The sequence below is a fragment of the Oncorhynchus gorbuscha genome, linkage group LG20, assembly GCF_021184085.1.
Source record: "Oncorhynchus gorbuscha isolate QuinsamMale2020 ecotype Even-year linkage group LG20, OgorEven_v1.0, whole genome shotgun sequence".
NCBI lineage: Eukaryota > Metazoa > Chordata > Actinopteri > Salmoniformes > Salmonidae > Oncorhynchus > Oncorhynchus gorbuscha.
In genome coordinates this window covers 17,623,923-17,643,386 of record NC_060192.1, presented here as the reverse complement: position 1 = coordinate 17,643,386, position 19,464 = coordinate 17,623,923, and the positions used below count along the sequence as shown (strand labels likewise).

The following is a 19,464-nucleotide window of genomic DNA, read 5'->3' as shown; positions in this document are numbered from 1 at the left end:
GGTGCCCATAATTCCGTTTGTGAAAATAGGAAAAATATGTCTGACAACCCCGAACCTATAACGCCAAGGTTTACCATTGCTTCAGGTTTGTCAAAATAGAGCCCCCTTTGTACAAGGTCTCACTTCAATGTTCCCTTGCTAAACACCTGCCTTCATCCACCTACAGTACCACTCCTTCCATAACGTAAAAATGCACACTACACTAAACCCCCCCAAAAAGTCCCCCCAAACCTATCCTCAACATCATTTGTGCTCACTCATTTTCTTGCCAACTTGTCTTTACTGGCTCACGGTAAGGTCCGGGAAACAATCGGTGCAATGTGCAGTGTTGTAAACGAACCACTGCTGGAGAAAGAGGAGCGCCAGATAAGCAAGCTGTCATGGAGAAAAAAAAAGAAAGCGAGCAAGCGGATCTAAATTAATTTCCTGCCCCTGTGAACTTGCCTCTGCACCGAATGAAAGTCAAATGCCTGAGAGGGAGATAAAGCTCAGAGACTTTGAAGGAAGCAAACAAACGCCACGTGATAAACACATCTACTATGAAAACACTACGCAGCGGCATTATCTGAGGCGGTGGTTCCAAACGGATGCCTCAAAGCAAAAGTCAATATTTGTGGTGATGAGGCTTCAATGGAAACCTGATAAGAGAGGGGCCAGTGTTTGGACTTCTCAAATGCAGTTAGAAATGACTGTTTTAATGATGCATTACATTTTAGTTTCCCTCCTTTTAACATGGTGATGTGCAAGTCTAATTTTGTCAATCAGAATTGAGTGGAATAACTTGTCACGTCAATCAACAAACAACTAAAGTCCTTTCAAAATGCTTTATTTACCCAACAAGGGGTGCAAGTGGCAATTAGAAGGATACTCCTATGCACCTACAAGAACACACATTTCACTTTACATCCCCTCTCAGTGTTATCACCAGCAAGGCCAGCTGCAGTCGTTTTACTCAGGTACCTCGAACACTGTCTCTGTCTCACTCCACCACCCCCTAATGCCATCCAGCTTACCATCACGGTCATTAACACGACATTGTGTCACCCTGGCTTGTTAAACAATCTCCTGGCCTCCTCCTCTTCCTTAATTCTCCTCCTCCTCCGTGCCTTTAACTATCATCCTCCTCTCTTGTGAGGTATCACAGTGGAAGTCAATGGATGAAGGACCTCCACTGGCCCCGTGTATACTGATCTCTCCTTGAGCCTCAGTGGTGTGTGAATGGGTTTGGGCCGGAGCCAGTTCAATCACAGACAGGCACCTGTACACACACACAAAGGCATACGCACGCGTACCCACCTACCCACCCACACAGTCAAACACACACGCTCCCACCGGCTTATCAGGCCACAACACCTCCTCTTCCAGCCATCGGCCATGTTAGCACATCTGAGCACGGGGAGGATACATGGGAAATAACACGATCACTCTCGCTCACGACTTCATATAAAGCCAAGCCCAACCTCCTTTCCCCCCTTCGTTTTCTCCCCGCCAATAATGAATTCTCCCAGGTTCCTACCGCAACTAATAGGTGCTGAAATGTCTGGGTTGTTCCGGCTTTATCAGCCCTATTTATCCAACCCACCGCCCCACCTGCCCTCCCAGGACATGGTGTCGATGATGAATCTCCTCAAGGTCCCGAAACAGAATTGCTTCCCCCCCCCTGGAATGGTGTAACAGTAGAAATATGCATCAAGACAACAATATCTCTTTCCCCTGCCCATGCTGTGAACCTTGAAATGTGAAAATTGCCCACATGGCCTGTGCAAGATAGGAATAGCATTGTAATGAAACGTGTCATTAATCACTTCAGGTCGGCTGCAGGGAAAGAGGAGGAGGGAGATGATTAGTTACTGGTTTCAAGTGAACGCTACTTTTTTTTCTTCTTCTCATTTTGGCTTTAATTTAGAAAACAAGAAAAGAGGAAACAAGAAATGTGCTGATGATGAGGGATTTTTGTTGCCAATAGCGTTTGTAAAATGGTTTGTTGTGAAGATTCTGTTTAGAGGTTTGGTGTGGGAGATTAAACGAGCGAGTGAGAAATGCTGGGCCAAATTGTGTGTGCGGGTGTGCGTGTGTGCATGTGTGAGAGATAGCAAGAGATCCAGTGAGAGAGCGATGCAGGAGCGATGTATGTTTAACAGCAAGGGGTGGCTGAATTGGCGAGAAAGTGGAATGTGTGAAGATGAAGGCCTATTCTGGCTGAGAGGGCTGATTTGACTATCTGCTGTTTGGTTTAACAGGAGCTGGGAGCTGTAAGTATCAAGGAGTTTCTGAGCTGTTAGCTGTAGGAAGGATAGCATCATCTCTTTCCTCTCCATGGTGCACCATCTTACAATAAAACCAACTGGTATTGTTACTAAAAAAGCAGTGTTTCTATTAGTTTGACTTTTATGACTCGATGCCAACATCGTGAAAAAAAGGCATTCGCCATAAATACAAACTTTGAAGTGATATTTCAATTAGCTCGTTTAGAGAAATAATTGTGAAATGCGAGAGATAATTACTTTCAATTTCCCTTTCATCAGGTAGCACATTCACACATTATTAAGGCAGTAGCTGTTCCCTGCTAGCCGGTGTGCTATGTCCCCGGCTCATAAACTCACTTAATTAATTATTAAGGACTTGGTGATAAAATGTGAATGGCATTTCATGACTCCGGTTAATATGTTTCTTCCAATGTTATGCCCCTCTGAGGGACCATAGGGACCAGTCAACAGGAGGGTTACTCTGTGCAATGCTAATGTTATGGCCGACTCTAACCCACAATGACTATGCATTTTATAAGCTTTTCACACTAGTGGCGCTAATGGGGCAATGCATTTGAACCCTGCACAAAGCTCCATAAATGCAGTTTGACCATGTAAAATCAATGGTGACCATGAATTCATTGATCTGTGAATTTAGTTGTGAAGGGAATAGGTAGTCTGTAAAGGGCTTTGAACAGCAAACGTGAATGCTCAGGTCAATATATTGTTTTATGCTGATAGGACGAATAGGATCAAAACTCTTGATTATGGAGAGAAAGTTGGAGGTCACATTCTTGTTATGCTTCTGTAGATACCGGCAGTGCCATAAATACATATCATATTCCCAGTTGATGTGTGACTAATACTTTTTCATTTGTCTTGTTGCATACAGTTGACTAATGTGTGGCAGTAATGGCTAAAGACTCAATCTTCCATAGTTCCGATTGTTTCAAACAACCAAGTTGAGTATTTTAGCCCTCAGTTGGCTCACTGTCCCTTATGAAAGTAACGTAAGAAATGCTTCATTTAGACAAACTAGCTGGAAATGAAACGTCAAGCTATATGAGTTGTTGGCATGAATTCCAATGTTTGTCCCAAGTGGGAATGCAGACGGCTGAATAATTACTGTCATATTCCAGGTGGACTGGACAATCCAAAGTTGTTTGGGCATGAACCCATGCTGTTTACAATTTACTTCTGAAATGTTTTAGTTTCATAACCTGATATCACTTTTGATCGAATTCCTTGCAGGTGTATTTCCAATGTTGTTGCACCAATGCAATATGGCACACATCAAGTCACTGCATCATTGTATCTATCCTGAAAAACAACCATTGATAAGCTACTGAGTAAGAACTGTTGTTTAGTCTTCTGTTTTACTCGGACTACCATTTGAACATTGCCATACAACTTAGATGAGGTTAATGAAGAAAATAGTATTGAATAAGGGAAATTGTAGTGAATATCCCGTATTAATTTCAACAAGTAAGAGGTGAAGCAGCGATAATGCCTGCATTTTTTCCTCTCTCCGCTGCTCAAAATGTTCCATAGGCACATAGAAAACAATTTATTTCTGTAAAGACGGAGGAGCGTTCACAAACACAATGTTCTGCAGTAAACTCACGGCTGGGTCGGGGTGAGAGGTAAACCACAGAGCAGCGATAATGCCTTCATGGCAGGAGACACAGAGGGAGCTTTCCCCTCATTCAATGTTTGCTTTTTCTATTTGTTTTTGTGTTTTATGAATCTGCCGCCTCATATCTTCTGACAGATCATAAATCAGCACCCTGAGGCATGGGCGGAAAACCCCTGGCGCTTTAACACTGCTTTGATTCTGTATGGATTAAAAACATGGAGGGTGGGAAATGAAAAGGGAGGGGGGAGAGAATACAATGAATATAATTAGCCTGTTACTTCTTTGTTTTCTGTTGTTGAGTTTTGTAGATACAGTGTTTGCGGATTTATACTTTATGCTTCACACCTTTGCTTTCTTTGTGTCATAACTTATCATTGCACTGTTTATGTTATTTAAATATACCACCCCCTTATCCTTGGCATATACACTGAGTGTACAAAACATTAGGAACACCTTTCTAATGTTGAGTTGCACCCCTTTTTGCCCTCAGAACGGCCTCAATTCATTGGGGCTTGGACTCTATAGGATGTCGAAAACATTCCACGGGGCTGTTGGCCCATTTTTGACTCCAATGCTTCCCACAGTTGTGTCAAGTTGGCTGGATGTCCTTTGGGTTGTGGACCAATCTTGATACACACAGGTGAACTGTTGAGTGTGAAAAACCTGTGCGTCTGGCATCTACTACCATACCTCGTTCAAAGGCATTTAAATATTGTGTCTTGCCCAATCACCCTCTGAAGGGCACACATACACAATCCATGTCTCAATTGTCTCAAGGCTTAAACATCCTTCTTTAACCTGACTCCTCCCCTTCATCTACACTGATTGAAGTGGATTTAACAAGTGACATCAATAAGGGATCATAGTTTTCACCTGGATTCACCCTGGTCAGTCTATGTCATTTAATCTATGTTGACAAAAGCTCTGTTGTCACCATATCAATGCTTTTGTCATAACATACAAGCTACACATTGAATGGTTTCTTTCTGCCTTTGAAAATGTCGGGTCCAAAGTGAAATTGTAATGGGTGTTTATAGTAGAGGGATGCATCAGAAAAGGGTAGTTCGGCCATTTCAAGTGTACATCAAATCAATAAATCCCAGATGTACCACAATAAAAGGTTACATAGTTCTTTATAATGGTACCACAATCCTTAACTTCCTACAGATCAGTGCCGGTCGGTGCCGTTTAAGATGAAGGAGGACAATTATTATTTTTATGAGCATGGCCTTATTTCTATTACAGCAGATTAGATGACTGTCATTCATATTCTATTCACCCAACTCAATGTAACATTGAGAGGTTTAGGCTACTACATATTCACATTTTCCCTATTCCCATCATGAAGTTGCTACAACCTAGCCTATGAATGAAAGTTTACAACGTAGGTCCACAGGTCGAGAGAAATGTGAGTAATCAAGGTGACATTGACACATTCAATAACACTCTGCACAATCTTGTCTGCATCTAGCTGATCTAGGGTGTAATCATTAGTCCAAAAGTTACAAACAAGAGTATCAATTGGATAAATTATGTTATGTGTCATGACTTTTCCCTGTTGGGTGAGGGTCATAAACTCCCCCCCGGTTTATGGCCTACCATAAATACCGAAACTCTCTCCACTCTTGGAAAGCCCTTTTGTTACCACAGAGAAAGACTCTACAGGATGGTAACTTCAGAAAGTTGAACAATGAGACCATTTTTCTGTAATGGAAGTGTCCGTTGATACATTTATTTAACCTTTATTTGACTAGGCAAGTCAGTTAAGAACACATTCTTATTTACAATGACTGCCTAGGAACTGTTCAGGGGCAAAACGACAGGGATTCGATCTAGCAACCGTTCGGTTACTGGCCCAACACTAACACTAGGCTACCTGCCCATACTTAAAGAATATGATGTCAGATCAGTCATTGTTTTGGTAGATTGTTACTGATGATAGGACAACAGAATTGTATCTTTGAAAGTCTACACATTCTAGTTGTCAGATTTACATCAAAATGTGATTAAAAATGAAACTATTTGTGAGAAGATCAAATTTGATTTCAGCTTCTAAATGAGTGATTTCATAAGTAAACTGATGTTCAATCAGTAGCCCCACCCACGGGAGCACAGACATTGGTTAGAAGGATGAAACACACCCCTTCTCCTCCCCAGTACAAAACCCCCCCGTAACGATCATTAACGTTTAGTTCCATAAATGTGAGGACTGCTGTTCTAACGATCACCACGCTGGAATGATGAATTTCGACGAGACCAGCCAGAATACACCACGAGTTGATTATGGCAACTTGGTATGAACTGTTAACTAATATGCACTAAAGAAGAAGTGATACATCCAAGAGCTTCGAGTTATCAGCTGCAGCTGTAAATGTACGTGGCTTAGTAAAGGATAGACAATCTCCTGAGAATGGCAGGACACTTCAACATACAGTGCCTTGCAAAAGTATTCACACCCTTGATGTTTTTTTTTATTTTGTTGCATTTACAACCTGTAATTTAAAACATTTATTTGGATTTCATGTAATGGACATACACAAAATAGTCCAAATTGGTGAAGTGAAATGAAAATAAATAACTTGTTTAAAATAAAAAATAAACTGAAAAGTGGTGTATTCACCCCCTTTGCTAATAAAGTCCACCTGTGTGGACTGTTTTTCACAATTCTTGACATTTAATCATGGTAAAAATTCCCTGTTTTAGGTCAGTTAGGATCACCACTTTATTTAAGAATGTGAAATGTCAGAATAATAGCAGAGAGAATGATTTATTTCAGCTTTTATTTCTTTCATCACATTCCCAGTGGGTCAGAAGTTTACATGCACTCAATTAGTATTTGATAGCTCTGGCTTTAAATTGTTTAACTTGGGTCAAACGTTTTGGGTTGTCTTCCACAAGCTTCCCACAATAAGTTGGGTGAATTTTGGCCCATTTTGGCCCATGACAGAGCTGGTGTAACTGAGTCAGGTTGTAGGCCTCCTTGCTCGCACACGCTTTTGCAGTTCTGCCCACAAATTGTCTATAGGATTGAGGTCAGAGCTTTGTGATGGCCACTCCAATACCTAGACTTACTTTGTTGTCCTTCACCCATTTTGCCACAACTTGGAAGTATGCTTGGAGTCATGGTCCATTTGGATGACCCATTTGCGACCAAGCTTTAACTTCCTGACTGATGTCTTGAGATGTTGCTTCTATATATCCACCTAATTTTCCTTCCACATGATGTCATCTATTTTGTGAAGTGCACCAGTCTCTCCTGCAGCAAAGCACCCCCACAACATGATGCTGCCACCCCCGTGCTTCACGGTTGGGATGGTGTTCCTCGGCTTGCAAGCCTCCCCCTTACTCCTCCAAACAAAACGATGGTCATTATGACCAAACAGTTCTATTTTTGTTTCATCAGACCAGAGGACATTTCTCCAAAAAGTATGATCTTTGTCCCCATGTGCAGTTGCAAACCGTAGTCTGGCTTTTTTATGGCGGTTTGGGAGCAGTGGATTCTTCCTTGCTGAGCACCGTTTCAGGTTATGCCGATACAGGATTTGTTTTGCTGTGTATATAGATCATTTTGTACCTGTTTCCTCCAGCATCTTCACAAGGTCCTTTGCTGTTGTTCTGGGATTTATTTGCACTTTTCACACCAAAGTACATTCATCTCTAGTAGACAGAACGCGTCTCCTTCCTTAGCGGTATGACGGCTGGAAGTGGGACAATACTGTAACTACTAATTGGATAAATTGTAACTACTAATTGGAAAAAAAATCTCTCAGGCCGGATACAGTCCATGGGCCTTACTTTCCCCCCTTTGGTCTAGACCTTGGTTTTCAATCCGATATACATATTCTTATAGCAGAAGTCACATGTAAGTGTCAAGTGTAGTCACGGCCTCTGAGTGGATTTTTTGATGTTTTAAACTGTTGCTTTGTAATAAAAAATACAAAAAAAGTCAAACTGTCTCTAGAATGGTAAGACTGACTTTTTTTTTGTTAATCAGAACATGGCAGGGTGGAGAAGGGAGTCTTAAGGTTTTAAGTGGGCGTATTGACTTCAGTTTAGAGTTCCGGCATGTCTGAGGTGGAGATTGAGGTGAGGCTAGCTATAATTAGAATAGGGGCGGGAGGTTGAGCAGTAGCTGCCAAACTATGACTGGTGCCAACTGATTATTGGACAGGGCCTGCCTGCTGATGAATGAGCAGGGAGGCCCTGGAAGACACGTGGATAAATTAAAATATTTGTCACTTTGTTCCCTCCCTTCCTGCAGGAGAATGCAGCTGTCACGAGGGCTATTCTCCCGACCCAGTGCATAAACACCTCTGTGTTCGCAGCGACTGGGGCCGCAACGAAGGGTAAGTCCAGCCGGCTCTGCCCTGCACACGGACTGTCACCTCACTGATGAGACAAAAGGAGAAGAGGACAGGAGAGGAAGAGTGAGAGAGCGAGGGCAGGAAACATGGGGTGAGAGGGGAAGGGAAGGAGATGGAGCGAGGGAGAGGGTATGATAGTGAGTATAAGGAGAGAAAGAGAGCGGGAGAGAGATGAGCCTCCATCATGTGCCCAGTCAAGTGCAAGCCCTCTCCCTGACTCAGACTGCATGCAAATTAACTCAACTAGCTCAACAGCTGGGCAAATAAAATACCTGCCCCTATTAGCTATGTAAATCCCCCATCATCAGTTGGACTCAGTCCTTACCTGCCAATCATAGATCCAATCCCTCTTCACCAATTCAGGAGCAATGGAGGATAATCTTTGGTATTAAGCCAGACAAAATTGTAAAGCATGACCTTGCAACTGGTTTGTACTGTGCCGGTATATCAACTCACTTATGTGGTAGCATGTTTTGCATGGTGTATTAGCATTTTCCTGCCTCTGACTTTTAGAAATGTAGACAATTGCATTAACTTAACTTTTTGCATGTTTTGTTCTTGCATGAATGTATTAGGAGTGTGTTAATAAATGTGCATTGTTCAGTGTATACTGTATACATGTGCTTCCCTGCTCCCTCCCCAGTCCCTGGCCCTACACCAACCTGGAGAAGGGTTATGACCTCGTCACAGGGGAGCAAGCTCCAGAAAAGATCTTCAGGTGAAGGCACATGTGAATCCAAGCACTCTCGCCTGCGTGCTTAGCTGGTGGTCTGCCAAAATAATGTATTTCCAGTCAACTACACTGAAGTCAGGGAACCAGGGATGTATACACTACCAGCCATCAACACACACTATGGGAACTGGGACCATGCAATTGTCTTCTCCATACACCTGCCTCTGTGCCTGTTCTGAGCACAATAGTTCACACACACACAAATACACAGATGCACGTGTACAAATGCACACAAATACACACGCGCACGCACATACGCACGCATACACACAGCTGCCCCAGAGGCAGCTGTATGTACAGTGTGATGCCCTGTTAAGAAATAGCCAGAGGGAAAGTTATGGACAGTGCTTTCAAGTGCTTTTTAGTGCCCGTCTTTGTGCCAGGGCTTCTCCTGATAGGGACATTCTCTCTGACATTTTCCCGAGTAGTGTTAACACAAAAGCACCACACAGGTAGATGCAGCTGTGCCAGTCACTAGAGCCTTTCAAGGGCTGCAGAACCCTGCTTTCTACTTTCCACTTCTTCTTTGTCCCTTCTGGGTGTGTTCCTATTGGGAAGGTCATGATCACTTCAGAAAGAGGTGCCAGAGTAGGTCTATTACAACAACAAAAAACTAGACTAAGTGTGGTAAGGGTGAAAGAGTAAATACTTTGAAATGAGACTGTGGGTTATTATGGCACTGCAGAATAATCCTAAATCCTATGATGAGTTTGTCGCTCGGAGCCACTGCCTTGCAGATGAGACGCATCATTGTATTTCACATCTCGCCTTTCAGTCACACTGTTGTCAGAATCCCTACAGATCTATACGCAACTTTTCATGTAGAAGCTGTTTTCCCTGATGTCATCAAATGCCTGGTGTGGATGTTTAGGGGGGGGGGGGACCTTGAGAATAATTCATATTCATTTTACTTACCTGAGATGTTATCATTTTCTGCTTCTCTTCTGCATGCACACACTAGCACCACCAACACAGGCACACACACACTCAGCACACCGACAAACATACACACATCTTTGGTAAAGCCTACCGGTGTGTGTGATGGATGGGGAGAGGAGCAGGGGCCGATCAATGGGCTCCAGAGTGAGAGGTCGGAGGGAGCGGGGGACTGGCCGTCAGTGTCTTATTTATGAGTGGATATGACTATTGATCAGGCCTGAATCATTGTGTTCCTGTCTATATCCCAGGTCAAGGCCGGTGGCACGCTGCCCACTCCTCTGAGCACCTCTCTAAAGGACTACTGACAAAGAGCTTATAAAATTAGATATTGGCTGAAGTCCCCATATCATAATTCTGGGATGGCAAGGGTTTAACGTCAGTCATAAGGCCCATGACAGCCACCCTAAGCGACGCAGAGTAAACCATTAGCAGATGTTATGATTCATAGTAGATATATTTCAGTCTTTGCTAATGATACACAATATACATTAGAGTTTAATACAATTCTCTGAAATGTAGTTATTACCGGTGTATTCAAGACGTTTTTTCCTTATGTATGGTTGTGGTTCTTATTCACCGATAATGACTGGAAATGCAGTTTTGATTGAGCCCACAATTTAGTACATTTTCACTTCATATTCCCAGGTCCATTCGTAGAAAGAATCATTTGCAGCTCTAGCTAATGACCCACGTTTTTCAGAGAACATTTTGTGCGTGATCATCAATCAAACTGCACACTTAGAGTTTACACACAGAGATTAACAGTCATAAACTGGATGTAAAATGTTTAATGACAATTGTGTAATATGGTATAACGTTAATTTCCGTGGTAGTACTGCTGACTAGCACTGCTGCTGTAGCACTTTTGAGTGACGGATGATACTGATGGAACTCGCATAGCATTGGCCAGGTGGTCAGCATTTTATTTCAAATTGTGCACAGTAGCATGGATCAACATCTTATCTCCATTTTCCTCATGGAAGCACTAGCTTTTTAGTTTAATTCTAAACATTATTGAATTATATGCATTTTGGTGCCACCTTCACATTGCTATCGATCCAGATGGCATTGACAACAAAGAAAAACGGTAAAATATGACACTGGCTCTACGTCAAAAGGACAAGCTCTTACCAGCTGTCACAATGCTGACTGATTTATTTTTAGCTTACTGTTTAGTATGGAGGCTGAGCACGTTGTCGTCTTTTTTGACACTTAAGCATCTCGTTGTCTCTGTGCCAACGCAGGTCATCCTACAGCCTGGGTCAGGGTCTGTGGCTGCCAGTGAGTAAGAGCTTTGTGGTGCCACCTGTGGAGCTGTCAATCAACCCCATCGCCAGCTGCAAGACTGACGTGCTGGTGACAGAGGACCCTGGGGACGTCAGGTCAGTTTACCTTTAAAGATACCTATGTGTGGGCGGATATTTCTTTCCCGGGACCTGATCTAAGGTCAGTTTACTTCTAAAATAACCTCTGTATTTGTTTGTTGAAATGTCAGATCTCTGGTTTACGGCAAATTATTCCGTTAGCAAACACCTCAAACGCAATTTGTCTATCATTCTTTCCCAATTTCCATAAGGAGTCTTACCATTTACTTTTCATTCTGGAGTTACAACATGATTGATAGACACACACGTTATTTCACATTCAAAATGTTCATGTCCAGGTGACACTTGGGTCATGTTAGTGTGCATAGCATTGTAGATGTAACCTGTCATCTCACAACAGAGAACTGCTAGCCACAGCACAAATGCTGTCACTGACCTCAGCAAATTATGTCAATAACTAAGTGGTTGTTGAAGGATAGATATGGTTATGCATTCAATCTAACACGGTCTGACACACTGTATATTTAAGTGATAGTGCTCGAGAAGCCAGTGTTTGGAGAATATATTGGCACGGGTGTTGTAAGGCCCGAGCTGAAGTCAAGGGCCAGTACACCGTGCCAATATATCTTCCAAACACCGGATTCGAGGGCATTATCACTTTATACAACGGGTTACCAAACATATTCAAATAGTGATTGACATATTTTCTTTAAAAAACGTTATTTTGATGAATTTATTAATACTATTTCATCCTTCCACAAGATATAGTCCCCACACAAATCTAGTGTACCTACCCAAGTCGGCTGGTCATTTGTTCTATTGGTTCGGTTGCCAGAGACGTGACACAGTCGTTCAGTCCATGAACTCGACCTAGTCTTTCATTCTAAATGTTCCATTGCCATACTGGTTGGCAACGTTCTTATCCCATCTACGGCTAACTTAGTCACGTCAGGCAGAATAACAGCAAAGTAGCTGCATTTGCATAAGCTGTTTTATAGATACATTTATTTGGATATATCCATAACAATGAGCTAATGAGTCGTGATTTAGCCTGGCATTGAAAATGTGCTCTCTCGTCAGAATTGTTGTTCAGAGGAGCTAGACAACAACACAGCGAACACAATCAATTCAAACTGAAGCTGGAAAGATGGCTGTACCTTTTTTCAATTGACATTTCTTTGTATATATCCATAAAAATTATGCCAGCCTATAAATGATTTAGACTGGCTATGAAACGCTGCAAGGTCTGTCTCGTCCCGACACGTTCATTATGTAATAAAACAGGCAGGCAGCAGGCCTCGAACCCTCGACCTTCTAGCCCGAAGTCCAGCGCGCTATCGACTGTGCCCCAAAAGCCTGTTCGAGTGGCAGAGTCGATATCCGCACTTATAAACCCAGGGTCATTACAATTACTATGGGACAGCTAGAGATTGAATTTGAATGTTGGAACAATGTTGCAAATGTCGGAGAGATAGACAGCAAGGATTAGACCCAACCGTTGTATATTCCATAATAGTGCATAGGCAGGCAACATTGATAAAAGCCACTTTTCAACCATTTCTTGTTTTATAATTGTTTGAAAACTACTTTAGCGTGTGGTCCATAAGTGATACAGTACATGTACTAATTGTCACAACATTAACATATGGATGTAACATGGCGACAGGTTGAAATGAATTTGTTATTCTGGCGAAGATGCCTAATTGAGAGTCGATCACTCCCTTGGCAATAGTGCACATCTGTGCTTACTACTGCAAAGTTCCTATCCCAGAAATAAGATTACTATAACAATGGCAATTATTTAGGACATGCGTTTGAATCAGCTTGAACTGAGGAGATTGTGGAGAATAATGTTGAGTTCTATAGCAGTGTCACTTACCGTGCCTTACAGTTAATATTGAATAATGTTCTTTCAGAACCTTTCTCAGGAAGCTACATTCACCAAACACTTGATCGCACCTTACTTAACCGGGCAAGTCCATTAAGAACATATTCTATGTACAAAGATGGCCTAGCAAGAGGCCTTAAGAGGCATTATCAAACCTATGAACAAACAGGTAGAGGGATGATTTGTATTGGTCGTTTTAGAAAGCTGGTGCTGCTAGGCGATATTTTTCTCTATTTTTAACTGGGAGAAAAAAGGTAATTACTCCATAGTGCGGTTTCTATATCTTGACGGCCTATCACTCAGTAGTGGTCTGGTGATGAATAGATTTAATTACAAGTTGAATTCTGGTTCCGAAGTAGAACACCAAATTGACCAGATAAAATGGAGTGGGTATCAAGGCACAAGGTGAGACCCAAATGCAGACACAGGAGGCAGATGGTTGGAGTCTTACAATGTTTATTCATCCAAAGGGGTGGGCAAGAGAAGGGTCGTGGACAGGCAAAAAGGTCAAAACCAGATCAGAGTCCAGGAGGTACAGAGTGGCAGACAGGCTCGTGGTCAAGGCAGGCAGAATGGTCAGGCAGGCAGAATGGTCAGGCAGGCAGAATGGTCAGGCAGGCAGAATGGTCAGGCAGGCAGGTACAAAATCCAGAAACGGGCAAAGGTCAAAACCGTGAGGACACGATAAAGGAGAATGCAAAAAGCAGGAGAATGGGAAAACCACAGGGACATGTGAAACAGATCAGGGCGTGACAGTGGGAACTTGCCATTGTGGCTGCACAGTAGAGAGGCTACAGCCATTTGGGTTACAGCAATTCATCTCGGAGCCAACATGCCTTTATGAAAGGACAGTGCATGTTCCCTGCTCAATTCCGGTGGCATCATTTCAGAAGACTCTGACTCTCAGAGGGACTGTGTGCGGGCTGTGTGGGCTCTGTGTGTGTGTGCATGTGGCATGCATGTACAATCACCTCTAAAATGACTGGCACCATTAATAAAGATAAGCAAAAAATACTGTAAACAATAAATAATACAAATACTGAGATAAATGAAATGCAAAAAATTCCATTAATTCACTTTTTATTCACTTTTCTCTCTATGCGTATTCTGACCTTGAATAGCATGTTATTCACCCGCTATTCATTCGGGTGCAGATCTAAGAAATTAAAGTGTAGCGGAGGTATGTTTACCGATACGCCCAATTCTGACCTTGACTTAATTCCACCACTTTTACGCATGAGGAAACCATGAATAAGGTCGCGCGAACCTTCCGGTCCCTGTAATTTATAAGTTGATAAGAGCTATTGATAAGAGCAAAGGTAAATTAGTAATCTGTTTGGAGGAGGGAATTGTAAATAGATGTTGCAATTTAGATCATTTTCCCTTATGAGACCAATGTGAAACCAGATTGTCGACTTGATTCATGATGACTGCTAGCTAAGATTTTGAAAGTATGATGTTGACATGATCGGCCCAATCAAAGCTACTGTAGATATAAATGTAAATGTAAATAATGTGTTTTTACATATTTTATCTGTGGCCAATGACCTTGAGCCTTCTTGGATACGCACTTCTAATGTAACTCTACGGCAGCACCCAAGGGGCTTTAATTTTTTAGCTCTGCCCTTAGATTTGGCAGTGACATCGTGTCTCCATGATTGACAGAACATTGAGCCAATCACGGCGCCACTAGAGAACATTACCAACCCCTACGCTCCATATTTCCCGCTGGCTGCCCCACCACCACAGAAAGCACTGAGCTCGGCTGAAACACCTGCATTTTGGAGCTGCTTTACTCAAGAAAGGAAAAAAAGAGACCATGTTTGTATGAACTGTTAGCTTGTTAGCACAGGCCTGCTAACCATCCGAATCACTGCATCCCAAACACTCTGAACCCATTTACTTTATCTCTTTTTGATTTTTATTTTGTTTATACCTTCCGGAAACTTGCCTCACCCACTGTGGTACGGAATCGCTGTTACTTTTAATTTTAATTTTATTTATATGACACACTCAAGAACCTCCAGACGCTAACCAGCTAACTAGCTACAAGCTATTTAGTCATTGTTAGTTAAAAAAAAAAAAAAAAAAACCTGGATAACACTCGCCAGCCCAGCCCCCCTGCCCCATCCACCGCTGCCCCCTGGACACTGATCTCTTGGCTACATAGCTGACGCACACTGGACTGCCCATTAATCACGGTACTCCACTCTGCTTGTTTGTTTTATCTGTCGGCCCAGTTGCCTAGTCAACGCCATTTTACCTGCTGTTTGTTGTGCTAGCTGATTAGCCTCGCCCACTGTTTTTAGCTAGCTTTCTCAATTCAACACCTGTGACTACTGTATGCCTCGCTGTATGTCTCTCTCAAATGTCAATATGCCTTGTATACTGTTGTTCAGGTTAGTTATCATTGTTTTAGTTCACAATGGAGCCCCTAGATCCACTCTGCATACCCCTGTTACCTCCCTTGTCCCACCCCCCACACATGCGGTGACATCACCCATTACAACCAGCATGTCCAGAGATACAACCTCTCTCATCATCACCCAGTGCCTGGGCTTACCTCCGCTGTACCCGCACCCCACCATACCCCTGTCTGTGCATTATGCCCTGAATATATTCTACCATGCCCAGAAACCTGCTCCTCTTATCCTCTGCCCCCAACGCTCTAGGCGACCAGTTTTGATAGCCTTTAGCCGTACCCTCATACTACTCCTTCTCTGTTCCGCGGGTGATGTGGAGGTAAACCCAGGCCCCGCATGTCCCGAGGTACCCTCATTTGTTGACTTCTGTGATCGAAAAAGTCTTGGTTTTATGCATGTCAACATCAGAAGCCTCCTCCCTAAGTTTGTTTTACTCACTGCTTTAGCACACTCTGCTAACCCTGAAGTCCTTGCCGTGTCTGAATCCTGGCTCAGGAAGGCCACCAAAAATTCAGAGATTTCCATAACCAACTATAACATGTTCCGTCAAGATAGAACTGCCAAAGGGGGCGGAGTCGCAGTCTACTGCAGAGATAGCCTGCAAAGTAATGTCATACTTTCCAGGTCCATACCCAAACAGTTTGAACTACTAATTTTGAAAATTACTCTCTCCAGAAACAAGTCTCTCACTGTTGCCGCCTGCTACCGACCCCCCTCAGCTCCCAGCTGTGCCCTGGACACCATTTGTGAATTGATCGCCCCCCATCTAGCTTCAGAGTTCGTTCTGTTAGGTGACCTAAACTGGGATATGCTTAACACCCCGGCAGTCCTACAATCTAAGCTAGATGCCCTCAATCTCACTCAAATCATCAAGGAACCCACCAGGTACAACCCTAACTCTGTAAACAAGGGCACCCTCATAGACGTCATCCTGACCAACTGGCCCTCCAAATATACCTCTGCTGTCTTCAACCAGGATCTCAGCGATCACTGCCTCATCGCCTGTATCCGCCACGGAGCCGCAGTCAAACGACCACCCCTCATCACTGTCAAACGCTCCCTAAAACACTTCTGTGAGCAGGCCTTTCTAATCGACCTGGCCCGGGTATCCTGGAAGGACATTGACCTCATCCCGTCAGTTGAGGATGCATGGTCATTCTTTAAAAGTAACTTCCTCACCATTCTAGATAAGCATGCTCCGTTCAAAAAATGCAGAACCAAGAACAGATACAGCCCTTGGTTCACTCCAGACCTGACTGCCCCCGACTGCAATAGCATCGAATAGCCCCCGTGATATGCAACTGTTCAGGGAAGTCAGGAACCAATACACGCAGTCAGTCAGGAAAGCTAAGGCCAGCTTCTTTAGGCAGAAGTTTGCATCCTGTAGCTCCAACTCCAAAAAGTTCTGGGACACTGTGAAGTCCATGGAGAACAAGAGCACCTCCTCCCAGCTGCCCACTGCACTGAGGCTAGGAAACACGGTCTCCACCGATAAATCCATGATTATCGAAAACTTCAATAAGCACTTCTCAACGGCTGGCCATGCCTTCCGCCTGGCTACTCCAACCTCGGCCAACAGCTCCGCCCCCCCGTAGCTCCTCACCCAAGCCTCTCCAGGTTCTCCTTTACCCAAATCCAGATAGCAGATGTTCTGAAAGAGCTGCAAAACCTGGACCCGTACAAATCAGCTGGGCTTGACAATCTGGACCCGCTATTTCTGAAACTATCTGCAGCCATTGTCGCAACCCCTATTACCAGCCTGTTCAACCTCTCTTTCATATCGTCTGAGATCCCCAAGGATTGGAAAGCTGCCGCAGTCATCCCCCTCTTCAAAGGGGGAGACACCCTGGACCCAAACTGTTACAGACCTATATCCATCCTGCCCTGCCTATCTAAGGTCTTCGAAAGCCAAGTCAACAAACAGGTCACTGACCATCTCGAATCCCACCGTACCTTCTCCGCTGTGCAATCTGGTTTCCGAGCCGGTCACGGGTGCACCTCAGCCACACTCAAGGTACTAAACGATATCATAACCGCCATTGATAAAAGACAGTACTGTGCAGCCGTCTTCATCGACCTCGCCAAGGCTTTCGACTCTGTCAATCACCATATTCTTATTGGCAGACTCAACAGCCTCGGTTTTCGGATGACTGCCTTGCCTGGTTCACCAATTACTTTGTAGACAGAGTTCAGTGTGTCAAATCGGAGGGCATGCTGTCCGGTCCACTGGCAGTCTCTATGGGGGTGCCACAGGGTTCAATTCTCGGGCCGACTCTTTTCTCTGTGTATATCAATAATGTTGCTCTTGCTGCGGGCGATTCCCTGATCCACCTCTACGCAGACGACACCATTCTATATACTTTCGGCCCGTCATTGGACACTGTGCTATCTAACCTCCAAACAAGCTTCAATGCCATACAGCACTCCTTCCGTGGCCTCCAACTGCTCTTAAACGCGAGTAAAACCAAATGCATGCTTTTCAACCGATCGCTGCCTGCACCCGCATGCCCGACTAGCATCACCACCCTGGATGGTTCCGACCTTGAATATGTGGACATCTATAAGTACCTAGGTGTCTGGCTAGACTGCAAACTCTCCTTCCAGACCCACATCAAACATCTCCAATCGAAAATCAAATCAAGAGTCGGCTTTCTATTCCGCAACAAAGCCTCCTTCACTCACGCTGCCAAGCTTACCCTAGTAAAACTGACTATCCTACCGATCCTCGACTTCGACGATGTCATCTACAAAATGGCTTCCAACACTCTACTCAGCAAACTGGATGCAGTCTATCACAGTGCCATCCGTTTTGTCACTAAAGCACCTTATACCACCCACCACTGTGACTTGTATGCTCTAGTCGGCTGGCCCTCACTACATATTCGTCGCCAGACCCACTGGCTCCAGGTCATCTACAAGTCCATGCTAGGTAAAGCTCCGCCTTATCTCAGTTCACTGGTCACGATGGCAAAAAATGTGGAGCTCAAAACAGGCGGGGGCTCTGCGTCATTCCATTCCGTTTACTTTTCTTTCCTCTGTCACATCAGTGTAGTTGTTCCTAAGGGTCACTGGCATTAGTGGATCGTATTAGGCCAACGTTGTGCAATCATTTGGGACATGTAGCCTATTTGAATCAGTACAGAACTCAGACCACACCTATGAAGTTAACCCTGGAGCCTGGCGCACGGTTCACAATGACTGGACCTTTGTCATACAGTTCCATAACTAGTGAGGAATAGGGTAGATTTGTATGATTGCTCAACCCTTATTTAAAATTGTTCCAATATGTCATGGATTGCACCTGAATATGACAACTTTCAGGATGAATCAAACAACTGTATTTTGTATTCATCAATATATTGTATGTGCAAAAGCTCTTACAAACAATTTTTTTTGTGATTCATACATACTTTCCTAACTCCAAAATTGCAATTAAAGGAATGCCGTATTTAAAGGGAAGGCTTAAGATAAATGTACTGAAACCCTTATTGAATGAAAACTCCACACAAAAGTCCGTAGGCCAGCAAGTGGGATGGTTTTCAGCGGTTTAATTACATGTATTCAGCGTGTGCAAGAGAACCACGCCTGCAAAGCCTGTTTACGAACCTGCATAAGGTAAAACCAACTACTGAGAAGGGCGTAGGAAAGGTGTGCTTAGGAAAGGCTTACATTTCCCAAGACGAAATTGGGCCCTTGCTGAGAGAAAGAGATTTTGTTTAACAAAAAGATGAGCTACTTTGTGCACCCTCACCTTGCGAGAATAATGACACTGAGCCTTTTTCTTTAACGTTTTGAGAATGGAGAACACATTAGGAGGGATCTTAGACCATTCATCCATACATAATCTTTCCAGATCCTTAATATTCTTCAGAGTGCTCTTATGGACTGTGTTCTTCAATTCAAACTACCT

The 19,464-nt window shown here is 43.5% G+C and overlaps 1 protein-coding gene across 2 annotated transcripts in view; it reads left to right on the top strand.

Annotated features, from left to right (window-relative positions):
* Nucleotides 1-19,464, top strand: part of LOC124007025 (astrotactin-2-like) — a 528,751-nt gene that overhangs the window by 219,378 nt on the left and 289,909 nt on the right. For both annotated transcript variants that reach the window (XM_046317271.1, XM_046317272.1), the window contains 3 exons: nucleotides 8,144-8,228; nucleotides 8,890-8,964; nucleotides 11,163-11,300. In XM_046317271.1, coding sequence (XP_046173227.1) covers nucleotides 8,144-8,228; nucleotides 8,890-8,964; nucleotides 11,163-11,300 — 298 coding nt within the window. The remainder of the gene's footprint in view (nucleotides 1-8,143; nucleotides 8,229-8,889; nucleotides 8,965-11,162; nucleotides 11,301-19,464) is intronic.